Source organism: Cyprinus carpio, chromosome B3, assembly GCF_018340385.1.
Source record: "Cyprinus carpio isolate SPL01 chromosome B3, ASM1834038v1, whole genome shotgun sequence".
Classification (NCBI taxonomy): Eukaryota; Metazoa; Chordata; class Actinopteri; order Cypriniformes; family Cyprinidae; genus Cyprinus; species Cyprinus carpio.
This window is the reverse complement of record NC_056599.1, coordinates 20,440,342-20,458,915: the sequence shown is the minus strand read 5'-3', so window position 1 is coordinate 20,458,915 and position 18,574 is coordinate 20,440,342. Positions and strand designations below refer to the sequence as shown.

The 18,574-nt window shown below is 37.3% G+C and overlaps 1 protein-coding gene across 1 annotated transcript; it reads right to left on the bottom strand.

Annotated features, from left to right (window-relative positions):
- Nucleotides 1-5,889: 5,889 nt before the first annotated feature.
- Nucleotides 5,890-8,428, bottom strand: LOC109108718 (B9 domain-containing protein 1). The gene is made up of 7 exons (XM_019121821.2): nucleotides 8,205-8,428; nucleotides 8,045-8,113; nucleotides 7,725-7,833; nucleotides 7,154-7,250; nucleotides 7,005-7,067; nucleotides 6,430-6,497; nucleotides 5,890-6,277 (listed from the first exon to the last, which is right to left on the bottom strand). Exons 1-7 carry the CDS (start codon nucleotides 8,265-8,267, stop codon nucleotides 6,141-6,143), a joined length of 606 nt encoding a protein of 201 aa, XP_018977366.1. The 5' UTR covers nucleotides 8,268-8,428; the 3' UTR covers nucleotides 5,890-6,140.
- Nucleotides 8,429-18,574: the final 10,146 nt, after the last annotated feature.

Here is an 18,574-nt window from a genome sequence, read left to right as displayed (position 1 = left end):
TGCGCATGGAAGAAGCAAAGGGAAACGGGAGGAAATGGGTGTTGTTATATCTTCATCAGGTCCTAATGCATCTTACTGTTATAACCGACAGCTGTATCACTAATCCCTGCTTCCTAATGCAATCTGTTCATGTACGTCGGGAAAAAAGCCAAGCGTGTATCAGAGCTTGCCGTTAACAAAATCCTCAGTTCTGTATTCGAGGCTAACTTGCTTATAGTGTTACAAGAATGAGTGGACATGCTTAGTCAGGTTATAGCGTGGGAGGAGTCTCGTAATAGATTGTATGATTGTGTGTTGAATATGTGGTATACGTGTATGTTAGGGGTCATATGCATCTTTCTACAGCTAGAAACCTGTGGTTGATTTGCATTGTTCTGTATTCATAAATTGATTTTGGCCACGGTTTTATCATTAAATGAGACTTAGACTAGACTATGAATTGTCTATCACAATTAGCAGTCCATTTAAAGCGAGAACGCCTAGACTTTGGTGTTTCACGTGGCTTGCTGTGTCTACACTTTTAATTCAACCAGTTAAGCACAAGATGGCAATGTTTGCCACCAATAGTAGTTACCAAAGTGACATTGCTTGTCCTTTTTAAATGCAGAGCTGCGGTAATTTTTAACTGACTACACATTTCTCAATCTTCAGTTGTTCCCCAGTTATCATTATTATTCCTGCTTTTTTGATTACGGCTAAAGTACTGACTTTACAGTTTCTCTCATCTGTAAGCTAGTGACCTCTGCTGGAAATATTGTGGTAGTACTGCCCATGTGCAGCCTTGTAGCATAGCCTGGGTGTTATGGTCAATAATCTGCAGGCATACTCAGGCATTTTGGGGGGTGGGGGTGGCTAAGACAGCTTTAAGATGTGTGTAATGCGCTTTTGATGGCCGTGATGGTTTAAGGCAGGCACTGATCCTGCTAAACAAGACTCCCTGCTAGTGAACATCACTGTACTCGATTATGCAGACTAGTTTTTACTTTTGAATCCATATGATATCTAGCTCATTTCGTCTCCACCATCTTGTTTGGCTGTTCTGTGTATCACCTGTTCTTGTGTTATTATGTACTCATTATGCATTTATTGTGGAGGACTAACCTTGTGAACGTGCATAACATTTTATTTTTCCATGTTATTGTCTGTGTATTTACCAAACTGTCTCATATTACTGGGAGCAGGCTGCTTTTATGGATATGTGCTCAACTTGTTGGCATTATGACTGAAAGTTCATTGCATCAGCTTTTTAGTGCATGGAATTACTATTTACACTGTGCAACTGGGGGAAATAATTAAACTGGGAAAAAGTATTTTTTTACAGGTTTTTAGCTAAGAACACAAGTCGGTCTACTGTCTCTGGTTTAGGTGAAGCTCTGTGGCATAAAACTATGTTCCCACTGGCACTAAAAACCCTCTCAGATGGGGAACTAGTTGCTGAAGCACATGGGTATTTCTTATATATAAATAAATTAATACCAAAGACTTATACACTCACTCTGTCTATATTATGAAAACTAGTAAAACAAATGAAAAATACTATAACAGTGAAATTCCTATTAGTAATTCCACATTGCCATAGCCTATGTTTCTCTATTCACACAACAGCGATTGAGTTGTGCATTAATACAGTGACCACAATCGCAAACAGTACAGTCGAGATCTCATGACAGAACACAGACCGGGCTGAATGATGCTTTCATTTAGATCGCTAAACTCCAGCTTGTTTGTTTTTCAGATTATCTGCGGCGGCACTTCCACAATGAGGTGCGAGCGTTTGCATGTGCATGTTGCCAGATTGCATTAAATAAGCAAAACACCAGGAAGAAAATGTATCTATGTAACAGCGGAGCCCTGATTCAGGGATTTGATCTCTAGATATCTGGCAACCGCACTCGTGAAAGCTCGCGTAATACAGGCGTGTAGAGCAGTCCGCAGTAGTAACATGTTACGTTTCTGGATGTTCAGCGCGTTCTTTTGGGGGAAAGTATGCTTGAATATGAATATATTCGATATTCACGATATTTTCAAATTTTACATCCGTCAAAAATTATTGCTAATATTTGATATATCGCCCAGCCCTGTTGTACTGTACTGAAGAATATGACAATGTTTAAGTTTTTCATATCATAATATGCTATAAATATATACATGATATACATACAGTAGATAGATTTTACTAGTATCAGCTCAATGTGTAATCTGTCTTTCTTTAAATGCATTATTACTGTCTCAGCTAAATCTAATGTTGCTCAACCTGTTTGTATGCATTGATATGTTGGTACTGATTTTATTACATTTTTATTAAAACATATTTTGAGCATTTTAAATTTGCAGCTTATGAGATTGTGTTGGTTTGTTCTGAATAGACAGAGTATTATTTTAATTATAAAGACTTAAATTAGATTTGAAAAAACCCTGCAGATACCCTGATTGTTCTCATTAACTCACCTGTACCTCCCTTTGGTCTTGTTTTCAGTCTCGGGAGTAGCTTCAGCTCCTGCAGCTCAGGTCAACCCCTTCCAGGTGAACCAGCCACAGCCACCCACCCTCAACCAGATGAGAGTCAGTCCCATGATGGGCCTGAGTGGACAGGGCTTCAGCATGGCCCAGAGAAGCAACGAGCCCTTGCCTCTGTCCTCAATGCCCCCAGCCGGCCCCATCTCAGTGGTACCCATGGCTGGCATGGCTCCTCTCGGGCCCATGGGCCAGATGCCAAACATGGGGATCCCAGCCTCCATGTCACTGCCCCAGCCGCTCATAAGCGGAGGGCTGCCGCCCACAGGCGCAGCAACACAAGCCGGCGGCACAACCAACCCCTTCTTATTGTGGGGCACAACATTTGCCTCCCCGAAACACACAAATCTCTCTCTCATCCCCATTCCTATAGCATAGACAATGTAGTCTGTTGTGTTCCCCCAAACCTGTGTGCTATTTTGAGACTTTTGGGAGTAGCAGTGGTGTTTACAGGTTTTACACTGGCAGGCGATTCCCTTCCTCTCCTGTCAGAAATTGGTACCATACGATGATTTGGTATTCATTTCTAAATTTCCTCAAAAGAAACCATCAGCGATACAGCATCTAGGAGATTTTCTTCCCGGGAGCAACCTTCCTGTTTTTAACTTCTTTTTTGATGGCTTACTTTTCTTATCAGAGGCTTGAAACTAGAAGTACTGGTTCCTCTTAATTTTTCTAATTTCTAGTCTTTGAAAGCAGCGTGCTAGATAAAGCTAACCCTTTTAATCGAAGCAGCCTGTACGTTCTACGCAGTGCATATACACTATGTGTATTTACAGTACGCTTAAGTAGACAGTTTAGAGGACTCTCTATCAGTTTACATGGAAATGATTTTGATGTTCTAAGCAGGGATTTTGCACATGCTCTGATTTGTCTTCTTTTGACTGTCGGCCCACCGTTAGTCCTTAGCACGAGAAGCGATGGGAAACCGTTCACTAAGACGTGAGTAAAGCCGAGGACTAGGAGGGAGTCTGTGAACTGCATGTGTGAATGGTTTCAAACCTGATGCATTGAAAGATGAACTTCATACTGAAGTGGAGAGTTGTTCTTTCTTCCTCTTCTTTTGTAATGCATGACGGGGAGTTGGTTTGCATATCATAATACAGCTCAACTTTTATACCGAAGCCTGTTTTTTACTGCTTCACAATCCCGAGACGTTGTTTATTGGGTAAAATAGGTTCTTTCAATTCAGTATGGCTCACTATTTGCACAGTGCAGCTCCATATTCGACAGCTAATCCATACTAATGATTAGTTTTCATCCGCTTCTCTCTGTGTATCCAACAATCTGAAATGTGATCGCTTCAGTAATGTTTTTATTTTTAATTTATGTATACGTGCGCATGGAAGAAGCAAAGGGAAACGGGAGGGAAAGGGGTGTTGTTATATCTTCATCAGGTCCTAATGCATCTTACTGTTATAACCGACAGCTGTATCACTAATCCCTGCTTCCTAATGCAATCTGTTCATGTACGTCGGGAAAAAAAAGCCAAGCGTGTATCAGAGCTTGCCGTTAACAAAATCCTCAGTTCTGTATTCGAGGCTAACTTGCTTATAGTGTTACAAGAATGAGTGGACATGCTTAGTCAGGTTATAGCGTGGGAGGAGTCTCGTAATAGATTGTATGATTGTGTGTTGAATATGTGGTATACGTGTATGTTAGGGGTCATATGCATCTTTCTACAGCTAGAAACCTGTGGTTGATTTGCATTGTTCTGTATTCATAAATTGATTTTGGCCACGGTTTTATCATTAAATGAGACTTAGACTAGACTATGAATTGTCTATCACAATTAGCAGTCCATTTAAAGCGAGAACGCCTAGACTTTGGTGTTTCACGTGGCTTGCTGTGTCTACACTTTTAATTCAACCAGTTAAGCACAAGATGGCAATGTTTGCCACCAATAGTAGTTACCAAAGTGACATTGCTTGTCCTTTTTAAATGCAGAGCTGCGGTAATTTTTTAACTGACTACACATTTCTCAATCTTCAGTTGTTCCCCAGTTATCATTATTATTCCTGCTTTTTTGATTACGGCTAAAGTACTGACTTTACAGTTTCTCTCATCTGTAAGCTAGTGACCTCTGCTGGAAATATTGTGGTAGTACTGCCCATGTGCAGCCTTGTAGCATAGCCTGGGTGTTATGGTCAATAATCTGCAGGCATACTCAGGCATTTTGGGGGGTGGGGGTGGCTAAGACAGCTTTAAGATGTGTGTAATGCGCTTTTGATGGCCGTGATGGTTAAGGCAGGCACTGATCCTGCTAAACAAGACTCCCTGCTAGTGAACATCACTGTACTCGATTATGCAGACTAGTTTTACTTTTGAATCCATATGATATCTAGCTCATTTCGTCTCCACCATCTTGTTTGGCTGTTTCTGTGTATCACCTGTTCTTGTGTTATTATGTACTCATTATGCATTTATTGTGGAGGACTAACCTTGTGAACGTGCATAACATTTTATTTTTCCATGTTATTGTCTGTGTATTTACCAAACTGTCTCATATTACTGGGAGCAGGCTGCTTTTATGGATATGTGCTCAACTTGTTGGCATTATGACTGTATAATATAATTTATCATCTGTTCTATTGTAACATATTGTTGTGTACCTTATTTCCGTGTAATGGTTTTGTAGGAAAGTCACAGGAGGAGTGAGATGTTTTATTGCCATCTAAACAGCAGCAAGTGATAAAGGACCTGTAGCTGCAGTGGTAAAACAAATAAATTGTATCAATGACTTTTGATCTGTCTATTCATGCTGTCAGTAAACACAGACATCATCTTATTGTGGCGCCAGAGCCAGTGTTATTTTAGCATCAAGATACTGTTGTAGTTCTTATTAGGGCTGCGAAACTATTAATCCTGAAACGCATTCAAAATAAAAGTTTGTTTACATACTATATATGTGTGTACTGTGTATATTTATAATGTGTGTGTATATAAACACAAATATGTATATATTATAAAAGAAAATTGTGTATACATATTTATACTTGTATATAACTTATAAATATTTTAACTAACATTTTCCCTTAGTATATACGTGTATTTATATTATACATAAATATACAGTGTACACAGTATGCAAACATCAACTTTTATTTTGAATGCGATTAATCATTTTGCAGCCCTAGTTTTTATTAATATTTTGAATTCTATTTTCTGTTTTTAATTTTTAAGTTTTAGTAATTTTGTTGTGGCTTTATGATTTTTATTAGTTTGTTTAGTAACATTTTTCATTTTATTTTAGCTTCAAGTTAAAATGAAAAAAGTTGCCTTGACAATTAGCTGAAATAAAATAAACTTACTTTTTTATATATTTCATTTTAGTTGTTTATTTCAGTTAACTTTAATGTACTTGTAGTTTTAGTACAATATAAAACCCCTGGGCAAAGGTTAATCATATTTGGTGTTTAGGTTTAAAATGGGCAAAGATGGAATCTGCAGATTAGAATCGGAATTCAAATTATGCAGATCAAATGGACTTCTATAAATGCACAAGATCAGTTTATTTAAAAACATACAAAGCAGATAAAGCAATATCACATTTGTATAGCTATAAAGTAACTATGAAAGTGACTTGAAAACGGACTAAGATTACAAAAATATCCTGAAAGTGGTTATTAGAGCTTTTGAGATGTTCTTGTCAGTCCTGTAGCAGCTGAATGCTCTGATGTTGTTTCATAACCCAGTTTCTTCATGTCTTTAGTCACAATGTTGAACTGTAGTGTAACAAAACCTTGTGAGCGCACCCTCGTAACTGCAAACAGACACAACTGCATCAGTTATGGGTTGTAAATGCACTTGATTGCACAAGAATAATTTCTGAGGACCTACACCTTGGCTTGAGGTGATAAACATCCACTGAAATGTCATATTTCATTTTGAGTCAAGTGTTAAATAAAAGCTTACCTTCTCTTCCCTCTCCTTGGGCAACAACCTTGGGATCTGTGAATTCTGGATGCCTTCCCATCAGCCAGCTGAGGACAAGATATAAGATGTTAGATATAGGCCTGGTTTCACAAACAGGGCTTAGCTTAAGCCACTAGGCCTTAGTTAAATTAAGAGATTTAAGCCACCTTTACAAAAATGCCTTGAAAAGAAAACATCACAGGTGTGCATCTTGACACAGAACAATGACACTGACATATCTGAAGAGAAGTCAGAGCAAGATATTTTCAGTTGAGACAGCTCAAACATGTATTTTAGTCTGGGACTAGCTTAAGCCTTGTCCCTGAAACCAGGGGGTATGAGTCTGATGAAAATAAATGTTCTTCAGTTACAGTGTACCAGTGCACATTTAACTGAAACATAGTTCAACTCAAGTCTTGAGAACAAAAGGGAAGGGCAACAGCAAATTAAATTCAGATCATAACCCAAAGCTGCTGCATTATACATCGGGTAACTTTAACGTTCTGCTGTATGTCTACATACAAATGCAAATGAATGCGGTAACATTGGATTAATTATTAGAAATTAGTTACAACCTTGTGAACTTCTGAAGTCTTGATGTAGACTCAGGAACGAACATAGGAATGGTCTTGGTGTGTCTGGACAGAGAGCATTCATACGTAATTGTGCATTTTACACAGATTTTAAGCTTGCATTATGACAACACAATCTTAGAGTAGCTCACTTTCCAGGCGTAAACGGGATGTGTATGGCTCCATAACCTCTCACAACATCATTTCCAAAAGTGTCAGGGCCATACACACTGACCACAATCTGGGGCCCTGAAGAAAGAAAAAAAATAAAAAGAGAGATGGATACTTAGAAATGGTGGGCACAACTATTAAGCTGCATTACAATCTTCAGAATAATATTCCTTCGTCAGATCAGGGTTTCTGCAGGTTTCATGAAGGTAAATTTAAGATGTTTGCACTACATTTTTAAGACCAAGTAAATGAATTTAAGCAATACAAAAATGTTCTGATGAGTATTTTTGTCTTGTTTTCCAATGCTAAGTGTCTAAAGTTTCTAAAAATGTCATAGAATAAGAAGTCTTGTTTTCTGTGAAACTGATGAACCGAGTTTAAAACAATATAAAATATTTAAAACAAGAACAAATATCAGCTAGTGGATTATTTAATTCCTTAACTTCATGAATTTAAGATTTTCTGCTCTTTTTTTTAAGACACTTTTAAGGCTTTACCTTTAAGTGTACTCCATACAGTTGATTCTGACTCAATCAAACGTGGTTCACTTACAGCCAAATGGGTTCGTGCTTTTGAACGTGATGTCCAATGGGAAGTTCCACACCAAACTCTGAGATCCTCTACCTTTAGAAGTTATTTGAGAAATTCCCTCTTCCAAGCCCAGGTTGTGGGAAAAAGATACAAACTTACTACTGTGGAATATATACAAAAGCTTATAGCCTATATATCACGTCTCCCAAACGGGAGAGCAGGGGCAACTAAACGATAATTAAAGATACTTTTAATATTATATTACTATTCACGTTGCAGATATATTAATATTATATTTCAGTAGTCCTGATTTCTCTACTGTAAGGGTTGAAGTCACTCACTGATGTGGGCGCCCAGTCGTGTCCATAAACAAAGCAATACTTGCAGTAAAGATCGTCATATTCTGGGAACTTTAGGCAAAATACGACATGTAAGTTATCCAGTTAACTCACTTTAATAACAGGCTTTGCACACAGTTTCGAAAAATCAAAGTTAACTTACATCGGCTGCTTCGATTTGCCCATTAACCATGAGAAGAAAAACCGCTGGGTTATTTGAGGTCATTTCCACACCATTAACACCCTGGAAAACATTTAAATCCCACCAAACCCCCCTCGCTGCCCTGAAATATCAGTTCAGATGTGAAATCAATGGATTCCCGTTGTTAACATCCCTTTGGCTGCTACGGACGCTTTCAGTACGGCAGGCAATACGGTTCAAAATGGCGGAAGTAAAAATGCGTTTTTAAAATGCTACTCCGCTAGGTGGTTGTCGTGGACATGAAATTGGAACTTATTTGGTTTCCGGATTTGTGGATGAAGACTTACGGCTTTTTCCTGTGTGGAAATTGGCTCTTTGTTTTTCGCTGTCTCTCAAGACACAAAAGCTTCCAAAAGCTTTGGCCTTTGTACAGTAAACATGGGTTTGTATCGCCAGATCACAAATAAACATTAAACACGATGATTCACTACAAAACTATGGGTACACGACACAATATTAATTATTATTTTCCACATGAATAATATTTAGGCATGTGAAATGTCTACACCTTCCCATGTAGCCTATTATTTATTGTGTGAAAGGTCCTCGCCTGGTGTTTGTCCCACACGTTCCCATTTTCTTATTCAAACACCTTACAAATATGTTAGCTCATGCTGGGATCTGGCATGAATGAGCATATTGGATGTTAAATGAAACTCTTTGTGGTTTGTAAAGCAGGGACGAACGTAACTATTTAATTGTGCATAATTACGGCATGGGGTCAAGAGTTTTGTTTTCACCTCGTCTCCTGTGCAGGGGTACATCTGCTTTTGTTTACGAGGTCTGCCACTGTCTTTCCAACAGCAGCTAAAATAACAACAAACTAACCAACCTGATGTTTCACCTGAGCACAATGGACAACCATCTCAAGAAGTTGGTAAGATATTAAATCACTCTCACTTAAATCAGTTATTTTGTTCTGAAACGTTTTCTCTTGTGCAAAGCTCTCAGCTTGAGGGAAGCTAAGTGAGTCCTCGAAACAGATACCAAGACCTTGAAACTGAAATATGTATGAGATACCCATGAAACAAAGCAAAAATTGAGATCCCTCTGACAGACGACATGCTATAGCCAATCAATATATAAATCCACAAACCGAATATAGGGCTCAGTCTTTGGTTTTAGTCCTACACCTCAGTAAACTCAAGATTGAAGCTTTTTTAACCTAGATGAAGACCTGCCTGTCACTTTTTGGCCCAACGATGTCCCAGTTTGAGCTGTCCTCATCTGTTGCCAATTTTCCCTCTCTGGGACCAGGTCTTTGACTCACAGTCACTATTTATAGCAATAGACGTCTGTACTACTTACAAGTCCTCTACGGGACCTGTGTCTCCCTTTTTAGGCCTGAAATAAAGGCTCATTCAGTCATTTCCGTGGGGCATGTTTTTTTTTTTTTTTTTGTCTTCATGCCCAACCCATGTGGCTTTTAGAATGAGTGTATTGGTCTTGTCCTCCATTAATTGCATTGCACAAATGCTTAGCTGTGAACTCCATTTAATCTGTTTCTGTACTTCTGATCTCGACGGTTTGTGAATAGCTGTGTCCATCTGATTGAATTTTTTTGGTTTGGTTGACATTTGCTAGTGTCACTAAAACATGCAGCAACTGTCCACACCATAGCAAATGTCATGGAAAGGTCATGTGCCCCGGGCTGTAGTTTGGAGGGTCTGGTTGGTGGTCTGAAAGATGATCTTGTGTTTTCTTAAAGACAAGTGCTCTTTATTGTTTAGTCTTGAGGATGACAAGGAGCTTATAATAGCTTGGCTTTATTCAGACACAATTTATGGTTCAGTGACACAGCGCTTTTTAATTCTGTAAAAAACAACAACATTAAAATGCAGTACACACATGCAGTGACTTTAATCTCTTATATAAAGATCATGTTTTTAATATCTATACTAAAATGTAACTTTGGTATGCAGTGATAACATAGAAAGGAACAAAAAAACGAAGTTAAATTATTTAAAAAAAAAAAAGTTGAATTTAATAAAAATTCAAGTAAACTTTAAATTATAATTTTGATTCCCAGAAATTATATTTTTAAATAAATAATTAATTATATTGGTAAAACATTTTGTTAACCTTGATAAATGCATTTAAAAACTTTCTAAAACTTTCTTGAAAATAGTATCACTGAGATACTATTATTGTTATGTTTATGTAATATTTTATGTAATATTTTACATTTATGTTTATTCATTTATGCACCTTAAATGTTTCTTTTTATGGTTTTAGTTTTAGTTAACTATAATGACCCTGGTACACATAGATTTGAACTTTGCTTTATTCATGTTTATTCGCTCAGAATGTAAAGAGAAGACATTAGGTTCTGACCATAATGGAGTGGAAGAAACATCCACTTAATGCCATTATGACTCTGCGTTATAAAGGCCTAAAAGCTCATAAATATATAATATTGTTTAATAGAATGACTTTTAGATTTTTATGTACTGAACTTGCCATCCTGTATAGTAGTCAGGCCCTGACCTGCATCTGAAAATACCAGGTCACAGTTTCCCCGACTTCGCTGGAAAGCTAAGCTGAGACACAACCTGAATGTACGTCATGTAAAATTGTTATCGATTTATGTCCTTCCCTCCAAACTCCAATCATGGTCAAAAGCAGAGTGCCATTTATTATGAGGGCTAATCATTAATATTGCCCCTCCATTAGCTGGAGTGCAGCTCTGTGACAGCATAATGGCCTGTGTCAGACAGATGAGAGGGTCACCGTGGATCTGCACGTGTCAAATTACAGCGGCCCACTCTTGTGGCAGGAATCAAGGCTCTTTCATTTCGACCACTCCCTAAGTTTGCATGAAAGATAAATCTTTCCCACCCATGCTTTTAGAATTTTTCCATTCGATAAATAATAAAAGAATGAATTTTCTTTTGGGAGCACATAAATGGTTTTGTCTCGGGCATTACCGTAACTGATGTTTACTGATTTTCCCGGATTGATCTGAAGTTGGACAGGAAACAATAGCATAAGGGTGTGAACTTAACACGTCTAACGCTCAATAAATTATTGTTATTATTTAGTTAATGCTTTTATACAACACAGATGCATTAAATTGATCAAAAGTTCAAAATCAAAATTGATTTCTTTTAATCATCAAAAATGTTGTTTCCATAAAATATTAAGTTCAAAAATATTAAACTGTTTCAACATTGATAATAATAATTAATGTTTCTTGAGCAGCAAATCGGCATATGAGAATGATTTCTGAAGGATCACATGACACTGAAGACTGGAGTAATGATGCTGAATATTTTTTGAACTGTAATCATATTTCACATTATTACTGATTTATCTGTGTTTTTCAGCAATTAGATGTAGCCTTGGTGTCTTGGTGTAAGCTATGTTTGCTTCAGATAGTGGTTTTGAAACCATTTGAGGTTGAGGACCATTTGAACTAAAAAAAAAAGTGTTTTGTGCTATTTCAACTAGATTTAATTAATAAGCCTACTGTTTGCTAGCTACATTTGATTCAAACATTGTGCACGCTGTGAGTTATATTATTAACATCTTGTTATTTTTTGCAGATTATAATTTTTATAAGTATTATTATTTTGTTCATTTTGTTTAAATCGATCCGATCAATTTACAAATCATTTGGAAACCTTTTGTGGACCACAGTTGGACTGACTTAGACTGAATTATTTAATCAGAGAGTTTATGGACATAAGATGCCTAGTATTACTTGAGTTGTGCAATTTGGCTTAATTTACACACTCTCAGACTTCTACCCACTCAGACTATTACCCACTAAGGAGAAATCTCTCAGACACAATTTTGTGCCATTAAAGATGACATTTCCAATTATTGCTAAACTTGTAAGAGATGCAGATAAATTTTGTAATTATTTTGTTTTCTTTGTAGAAACTGTCTGCAATGAGAAAAGTGGAGTGACTATGAAACTAACCTGTGTGCCATTTAATAAAATGAAGAAAGATGTTGAGCAGTTTGAAGGTTAGGGAAGAGGCCTCTGACTCCACACAATAAATTCAACGGCACATTTCTGTGTAGGTGGTCATGACCTCATTTAACTGATGTCCATTTAAATTAAAGCCTGATCTGTAATTTTACTGTCCATTCCTGATGACATTTATACTCGGCCTACTGAACCACTTGCCCAGGAGTGCATATGACCGCAGATTACTTAAATAATCTGTGGCCAGTCAAAAAAGTAACATTATGTTCTTAGTAATGATTAGTGATCAGTGACCCGAGATTAACCTTAGATACTAATGACATCATAGTTGAGGTGCTTTGCACTAATGGGTATAAAGTCAGAGTTGGAAACATCTTGAAAAAAATATATTTTTCCCAAAAATTTTTTTACTTCTCATATTGTATTTTCAAAAAGTTTTGGAATATTTGTCCTCTCCCCAAATTTAAAAAAAAAAAATCATATAAAAATCAATTTTTTTTTTAACAATATTTAAATTGTAATTTATAAGATTTGTTCTCTTTTGAATCCAATTTTTCTTTGGAAAAGGCAAAAAGTTGATCATACTAATTTTGAAGTTAAGGATTCATTAGTTTGAATATACATTGAACCAAAAACTATCATAACATCTTAGTTTATACTTAAGTATACTTTATTTTTGACAAAACATCCCATGTTTCGGTAATGACAGCACAATTTTAGTAGTGACAGTAATGCTTTGGTAGCGACCACATCACATTGCAGAATTTTAACTCTCATACTAAAACACAACTAAAACATAATAAAATTAAATTAATTAACGTGGAAATTAAACATTATAATGATCAATTTCTAATGTTTTTATTAAGTTGTAATTAGCCTGCATTAGCCTAGCCTACAAGACACCCATAGCTGGTTCTTACCTAAAAAGACGGATTCATGATGTTTGTAGTTATAGATTTGGATGCTTTTAGCCTTACCCTAGAGTTGGTTCACCCTCCGTCTATGATTTTATATATATTAAGCTTACTAATATTCTAAATATTATTGTGGGTTTCAATAGATAATAGAGGATCTTAATAAACATCTAAGATTTGAAGACTTAAATGCTTTTTAAATGTGTTTTTTGGTTGTGGGACAGCAGTTTGCACCAGTTCTGTAGAATGGCCCATACATAGTTATAAAGTTATTTTGTAGCCTATATTTAAATTGATAAAATGCTGTTGTGGAAGTGTACCAATAAGCATTTTTTAATATTGAAATGTTGCTTACGAATGAACATTACCGCAGCAGATATTTAGCCCTAAAGTTGCTGAAACAACCGTAGCCTGTTTTTAAGAAGTATACAATATAAGAAATGGTAGGCAGAATCCCATAGGTGATGAAATCCATATTTCAGGAACTGCAGAGCCTACACTGAACATGGCCTGTCTACTTTGAAGCCTGGATTCATAGGAAGGAGAGTCCGCTTTGAGGCTGCAGTTGTTTTTGCTAGATTTTTCTCTGCTCTCAGACAGGCCTCAGTTTTTTCCAGTTTTGAACACTGTGTACACTGCGCTAGCCGCTATTAAGCATTCTCTACAGTGAAGTGCTGGCATGAGGAGTTTGTGAGACTCACAAACAGACCGCTCTGTCCTGCAGCATTTTGCCTTTGTTAGATAAGACCTTTAAAGAGAATCTGCAAGAGAAAATGAATCATAGCTCCCTTAATCTGAATGGCAAGTGCTGGTTTTGTAAAGAAACAGATCGTTTTGCTGTAGTATAGTGGCAGTGTGCATTGTTTTTGTGCATCCTTGTGTGTCTCTCACAGCAATAATGTTTTCAACATAGTCCCTGGTGAAAACAAACCCTGTCAGCATCTACCCCTCTCCTCTTTTCCACACCTCACGCTGTTACTGAAAAGCCACTGCAAACAAATCCATCTCTCACTCAGTGTTTATCTCCTATAGTACCTGGACAATTCTATTGAAGATCCGTGAAAAAGGGTGTGCTGCTATCATCGTAATAGAAGCAGCATGAAAAACAGCATTGAATAAAGATGAAAAGTGAACAACGGGGGGGAGGAGGGAAGAGTAAATATTTCTGTGAAAACCCAATAATTGTTTTCAAAGGAACAAGGCTGCATCACATCTCAGTTTTACAGAACACAATCTAAAGACACATGTGGTTCAAAATACAACAATAGTTTCTAAAGGGGACAATCTTATTGGCCTTGAAATGAAAGCGATTGGAATCCTTTTGAAAAACTGAATTTGCAAGTGGAATGGTTATATAACGGGTCCATTTCAGACAGCCGGTAACAGGGTCAATGCTTTGACACGTCCAGATCGCGGCAGAAAAGAACATGGAGGCAGGTGAGTCTAGAGGAAGGGCTGGGAGTTTTGATGCCAGAGTGTTTTGATTGAACTCTGCCGTGTGACTCATGTGACTGTTATTTCAAAGATTTCATTCACAGTTGTATATTCGCGACGTGTGATGAAGAGAGTTGGAGGCTGCCAAGCTGCAGTGTCTGGGCTGTGTGAAAAGGTATTGCAGTTGACAAAGGAAATCAATCTCTGTCCCTTGTAGATGTCTTAACTCTCACTTGAAATTAAATGCCTGTTTTTTTTTCCTTCAGTTCTTCCAGTAGAACTTGGTGACCTTGGTAATGTCTTCACCAAAATGAAAATACTGTCATCATTTACTAACCCTCGTGTCATTCATGTATGACTTTTTTTTTTCTTTTTAACATGAAGATATTTGTGGGTGTGAGTGAGTGTGTGTGTGTGTGTGAGAGAGAGGAAAGAACGGCGGGGGTCTATATATATATATATATATATATATATATATGTGTGTGTGTGTGTGTGTGTGTGTGTGTTTGTGTGTGTGGTGAACTGGATTCATTTTTGTTTTGCATACATAATGAAAGTCAGTAGTTTCCAGTGGTTTGGACCCCACTGATTTTCCAACCCTATCTCACAGGAAAACATAACTATTTTACAAGGTGGCAATATTGAATTTTTAGGGAAAAAGTATCATCAGTAATTATTATATTTTTTCTGAGCTATCCCTTTAACCTCTCTGTTGTTTAGCACCGGATTCACTGAAGGACTTATCGACATTAGGTTAAGACAGAAACGCATCACCAAAAACTTGGCTTATTGCAATTTGCATGGTGCAATTCCTGTACTTGCAGGTTGGCTTCTGAGCATGAGACTGCAAATCTATAATGAGCCACATTTACATATAAAGGAGGTGTGTTCGTGCTGTACAGAAAGACAGTGACTTAATTTAAATATTAATGGAGCAGCACTATTTCAATACATTAGCATGGGGTTCAACTGAATTGCGGGTGATGGTTAGTGAATACGACGCATAACCATTTCTCAACTTTTTGACATTTCTGAATTCCAATCCAGCGCTTTTTGGAATCAAAATTGTGACATTTTATAGGCTATATTTAATATTTTTACAATGTAGCAATTTTATTTTGTTATTACGTAGCAATTTTAGAAAACATTGTAGCTGACTATATAAAACGATGAATTTAGGACCAGCCTTTCCAAACAGGGTTTTGTTCAGTGAACAAATATAATTAATACTCATTATCTACCTAATTAATATGCATAAGCTAAGCTGATAAAGTTTATAACACCACCTTTCAGATTTTCTCTACTTTCCCCAACAGTTCAGTGAATTCGCCCCTAAGGCTTTTTCTTGTCTTTTTGCATCATAACAGGAAGTGAAGCGAAAGCTCACCGAAACTATTGATTCACATCTGTTAATGTTGTGGTTTGGGAGACTGTCAAAAGAGAAACATGTCTGATGTGGATGTGTTTGTTAGTTCTTAAGGTCCTCTCACGGGACGAGCAAATAACTGTGACAAACCATACTTGCCTGCCATCTTCACCGCTTTCTCTGATGCGTATTTCAGCTGGGATTTAGACGACGCTTCCAATATTCGCTCTTTATTTGGATCCGTTCAAGATTCATATAAATAATCGCTAATCTTAAGGGTAAAGAGATTCAAAACGCCTGTGTGATCGCTGATCTAGAGCGCCAGTGTTTTCATAGCACCAGGTTCCATTACAGAGAGGATGTTAATGCTTTCATACAGAACCGTCTTGTTGCATAGCAACTAACTTATCAGACTACCCCCAACCTCCCCCTCCCATGCTAGTTCAACTACAACCTGAAAAAAAAAAATCTTTACCAAGAGCTTTTCTTTAAAGAGAAGAATTGAATGGCATTTGCTACACAAATTTCAGTGGGAAAGAAAAATTGTTGGTTCAACTTGGCAATGGCTTTTTCCCCATTGAATCCATCAGAGCTCACTTCAAAGCATTCCACAAGAAATGCCAATAAGCGTCTGCAGTAAAGAGGGACAGTGAAGGAAAGACAGAGAAATCAGCCATTTCGAATTCAGATTTTATTGCACAGCTGATAAGAAACAGCACTTCTCTTTTTTACCATGACCCAAAGCTAAACTGATATAAAAACCTTCCAGATATTTTTTCACTTTGCTTTGCTGAGATTCTCAGTGGAACATCAGCGCTATGAATTCTGCATGTTGGGATAATCAGTGTTGCGCTGTCATGCTCCTTTCCTCCCCCTCCATGGCCTAATTTGGAAATATATCCTCTGCACTCTACCTTCATTTTCTAAGCAACTGCAGTACACCAGCACATCGTATGTAAATACGGTTCGCGTTGAGCTTCAGGTCTACAGGGGTTACACTCCTCTTGTTTGTGTAGCGTACTGCAACTCTGCACTGCTCTAATTGCTGTTTTAAATCAGCCGAGGCATTTGTATTGTATTCACCTCCTTTTGGCAAACTGGTTTTGTTACTCAATCCAGCATGTTCAGGAATGGAAATAAGGACAGTTCTTCTCTGCCAAGTGAAACACAGCAGTGTGATCCAGTGTAAGGCTATCTTTTAACCTCCAAATATAATTTCGAAGAGTAGTTTAGATGGATTGCATTTGTAGAGTTGCATATTACTTCACGGGGATGGTGTAGTTTGGTGGTTAAAGTGCTGGGTTTAACCCGTAAGTGACAATCCATGATATTATCATCATGTGTCATTGAGCAAGACACCCATGTTGCTCCAGGGTGACTGTCCTTGTGACTTGGGCAGTTCTTACTTTGTGCTTCCCCCAGATGGGAAAGTCATAGAACTAGAAGGAGAAAAATATACAATATAACTGTATATGAGCATCTGTATGTACACATATACAAATCAGAAAATCGCTCACTGAATCACTCATTTTTTCTGCACTAGCATTCTTACACGGACCAAAAAAGTAGGTTAGTAATCAGATTGATGGCTCAATTGGACTGAAAAGCCTTTAAGTAAACACCTCAATCTATCTGTTTAAAAAAATTCAGAAGGTTTGGTGAAGTTAATGTACTCTGCCTTTGCATTGTCTGCAAAACGTGAGATGTCACACCAAGGCAAAAGGCAGTAACTTCCATATTATCAATATTTGGTTGCTGATCACCATATACAAAATCGTTATAGTAACACCTGCTGCCTCATATAGGATATTGCACATAGTAATGTGATTGTATTAAGTTTTTGTTTTTGATTTTTTGATTGTAACAAGCAGACTAAAAGTTAAACATGATTGGATACCATGGATACCAATTTATTTGCTATGCTCAGTAACGTAAAAGAATGCTAGACATAGCATAATTGCTTTTATATTGATTTGTATGAAATAGCCTAACCTAAAAGAACGACTTGTGGATTGATGTGAACGCCAACAAATGGGAATAATGCTCAGAATGCTTGTAGATTAAACATCTCCGATGACGTTCATTGACATGGATTGGTTTTATTGGGTTACAAGAAAAGGTAGGATATGGATTTAATTGCGAACTGTTAGTAGGCTACTGATTTTATGATTGATCATGCTAGCTACGGCATTCGAGTCCACACGTATCCAGTTAGAAGTGACAGCCTGATGAAGGTATCTAGTCTTTACTGTTATATGGAGCTGTTTGGTAGATCATGATCTATCTAATTCATTTGCCTACACTGTAATTAAAATGTGGCAGACTTTAATGGACAGTAAAACAAAGGCAGAACACCATATAACTCCAAACCGGCACCGTAACTTCATATTGACGCGCAGCTAAATAAAGGAAGAACGCCATAACTCAATTTGAGCTTTCCAAACAAAGTGAAAGAGCGGTAACTGGTGTTATACGGTGCTCTGCTTTGGTTTCTCTGGGGCTTTTCGAAGTTATGTTTGAGATGTCCCATTATTTTCTTGGAAAAACAACGAAATTGACGCAAGATACTTATACACGATAAAGGATGTCTTGAATGTCCCAAAAATATCAATAACTAATTTTTGAAAAAAAATTAAAGTTACGGTCTTTTGCCTTTGCACAGCAGAATTGTTCTCTGATTTCC

Bases quoted from the DNA above. Each gene is read 5' to 3' on its own strand.
- LOC109108718 (XM_019121821.2), bottom strand. From the start codon at position 8,267: ATGACCTCAAATAACCCAGCGGTTTTTCTTCTCATGGTTAATGGGCAA. The intron at 8,114-8,204 runs GTAAGTTAACTT...TTTTGCCTAAAG, and splicing joins GGCAAATCGAAGCAGCCGAT to TTCCCAGAATATGACGATCT. The intron at 6,498-7,004 runs GTTGTAACTAAT...TCTTGTCCTCAG, and splicing joins AGACTTCAGAAGTTCACAAG to CTGGCTGATGGGAAGGCATC.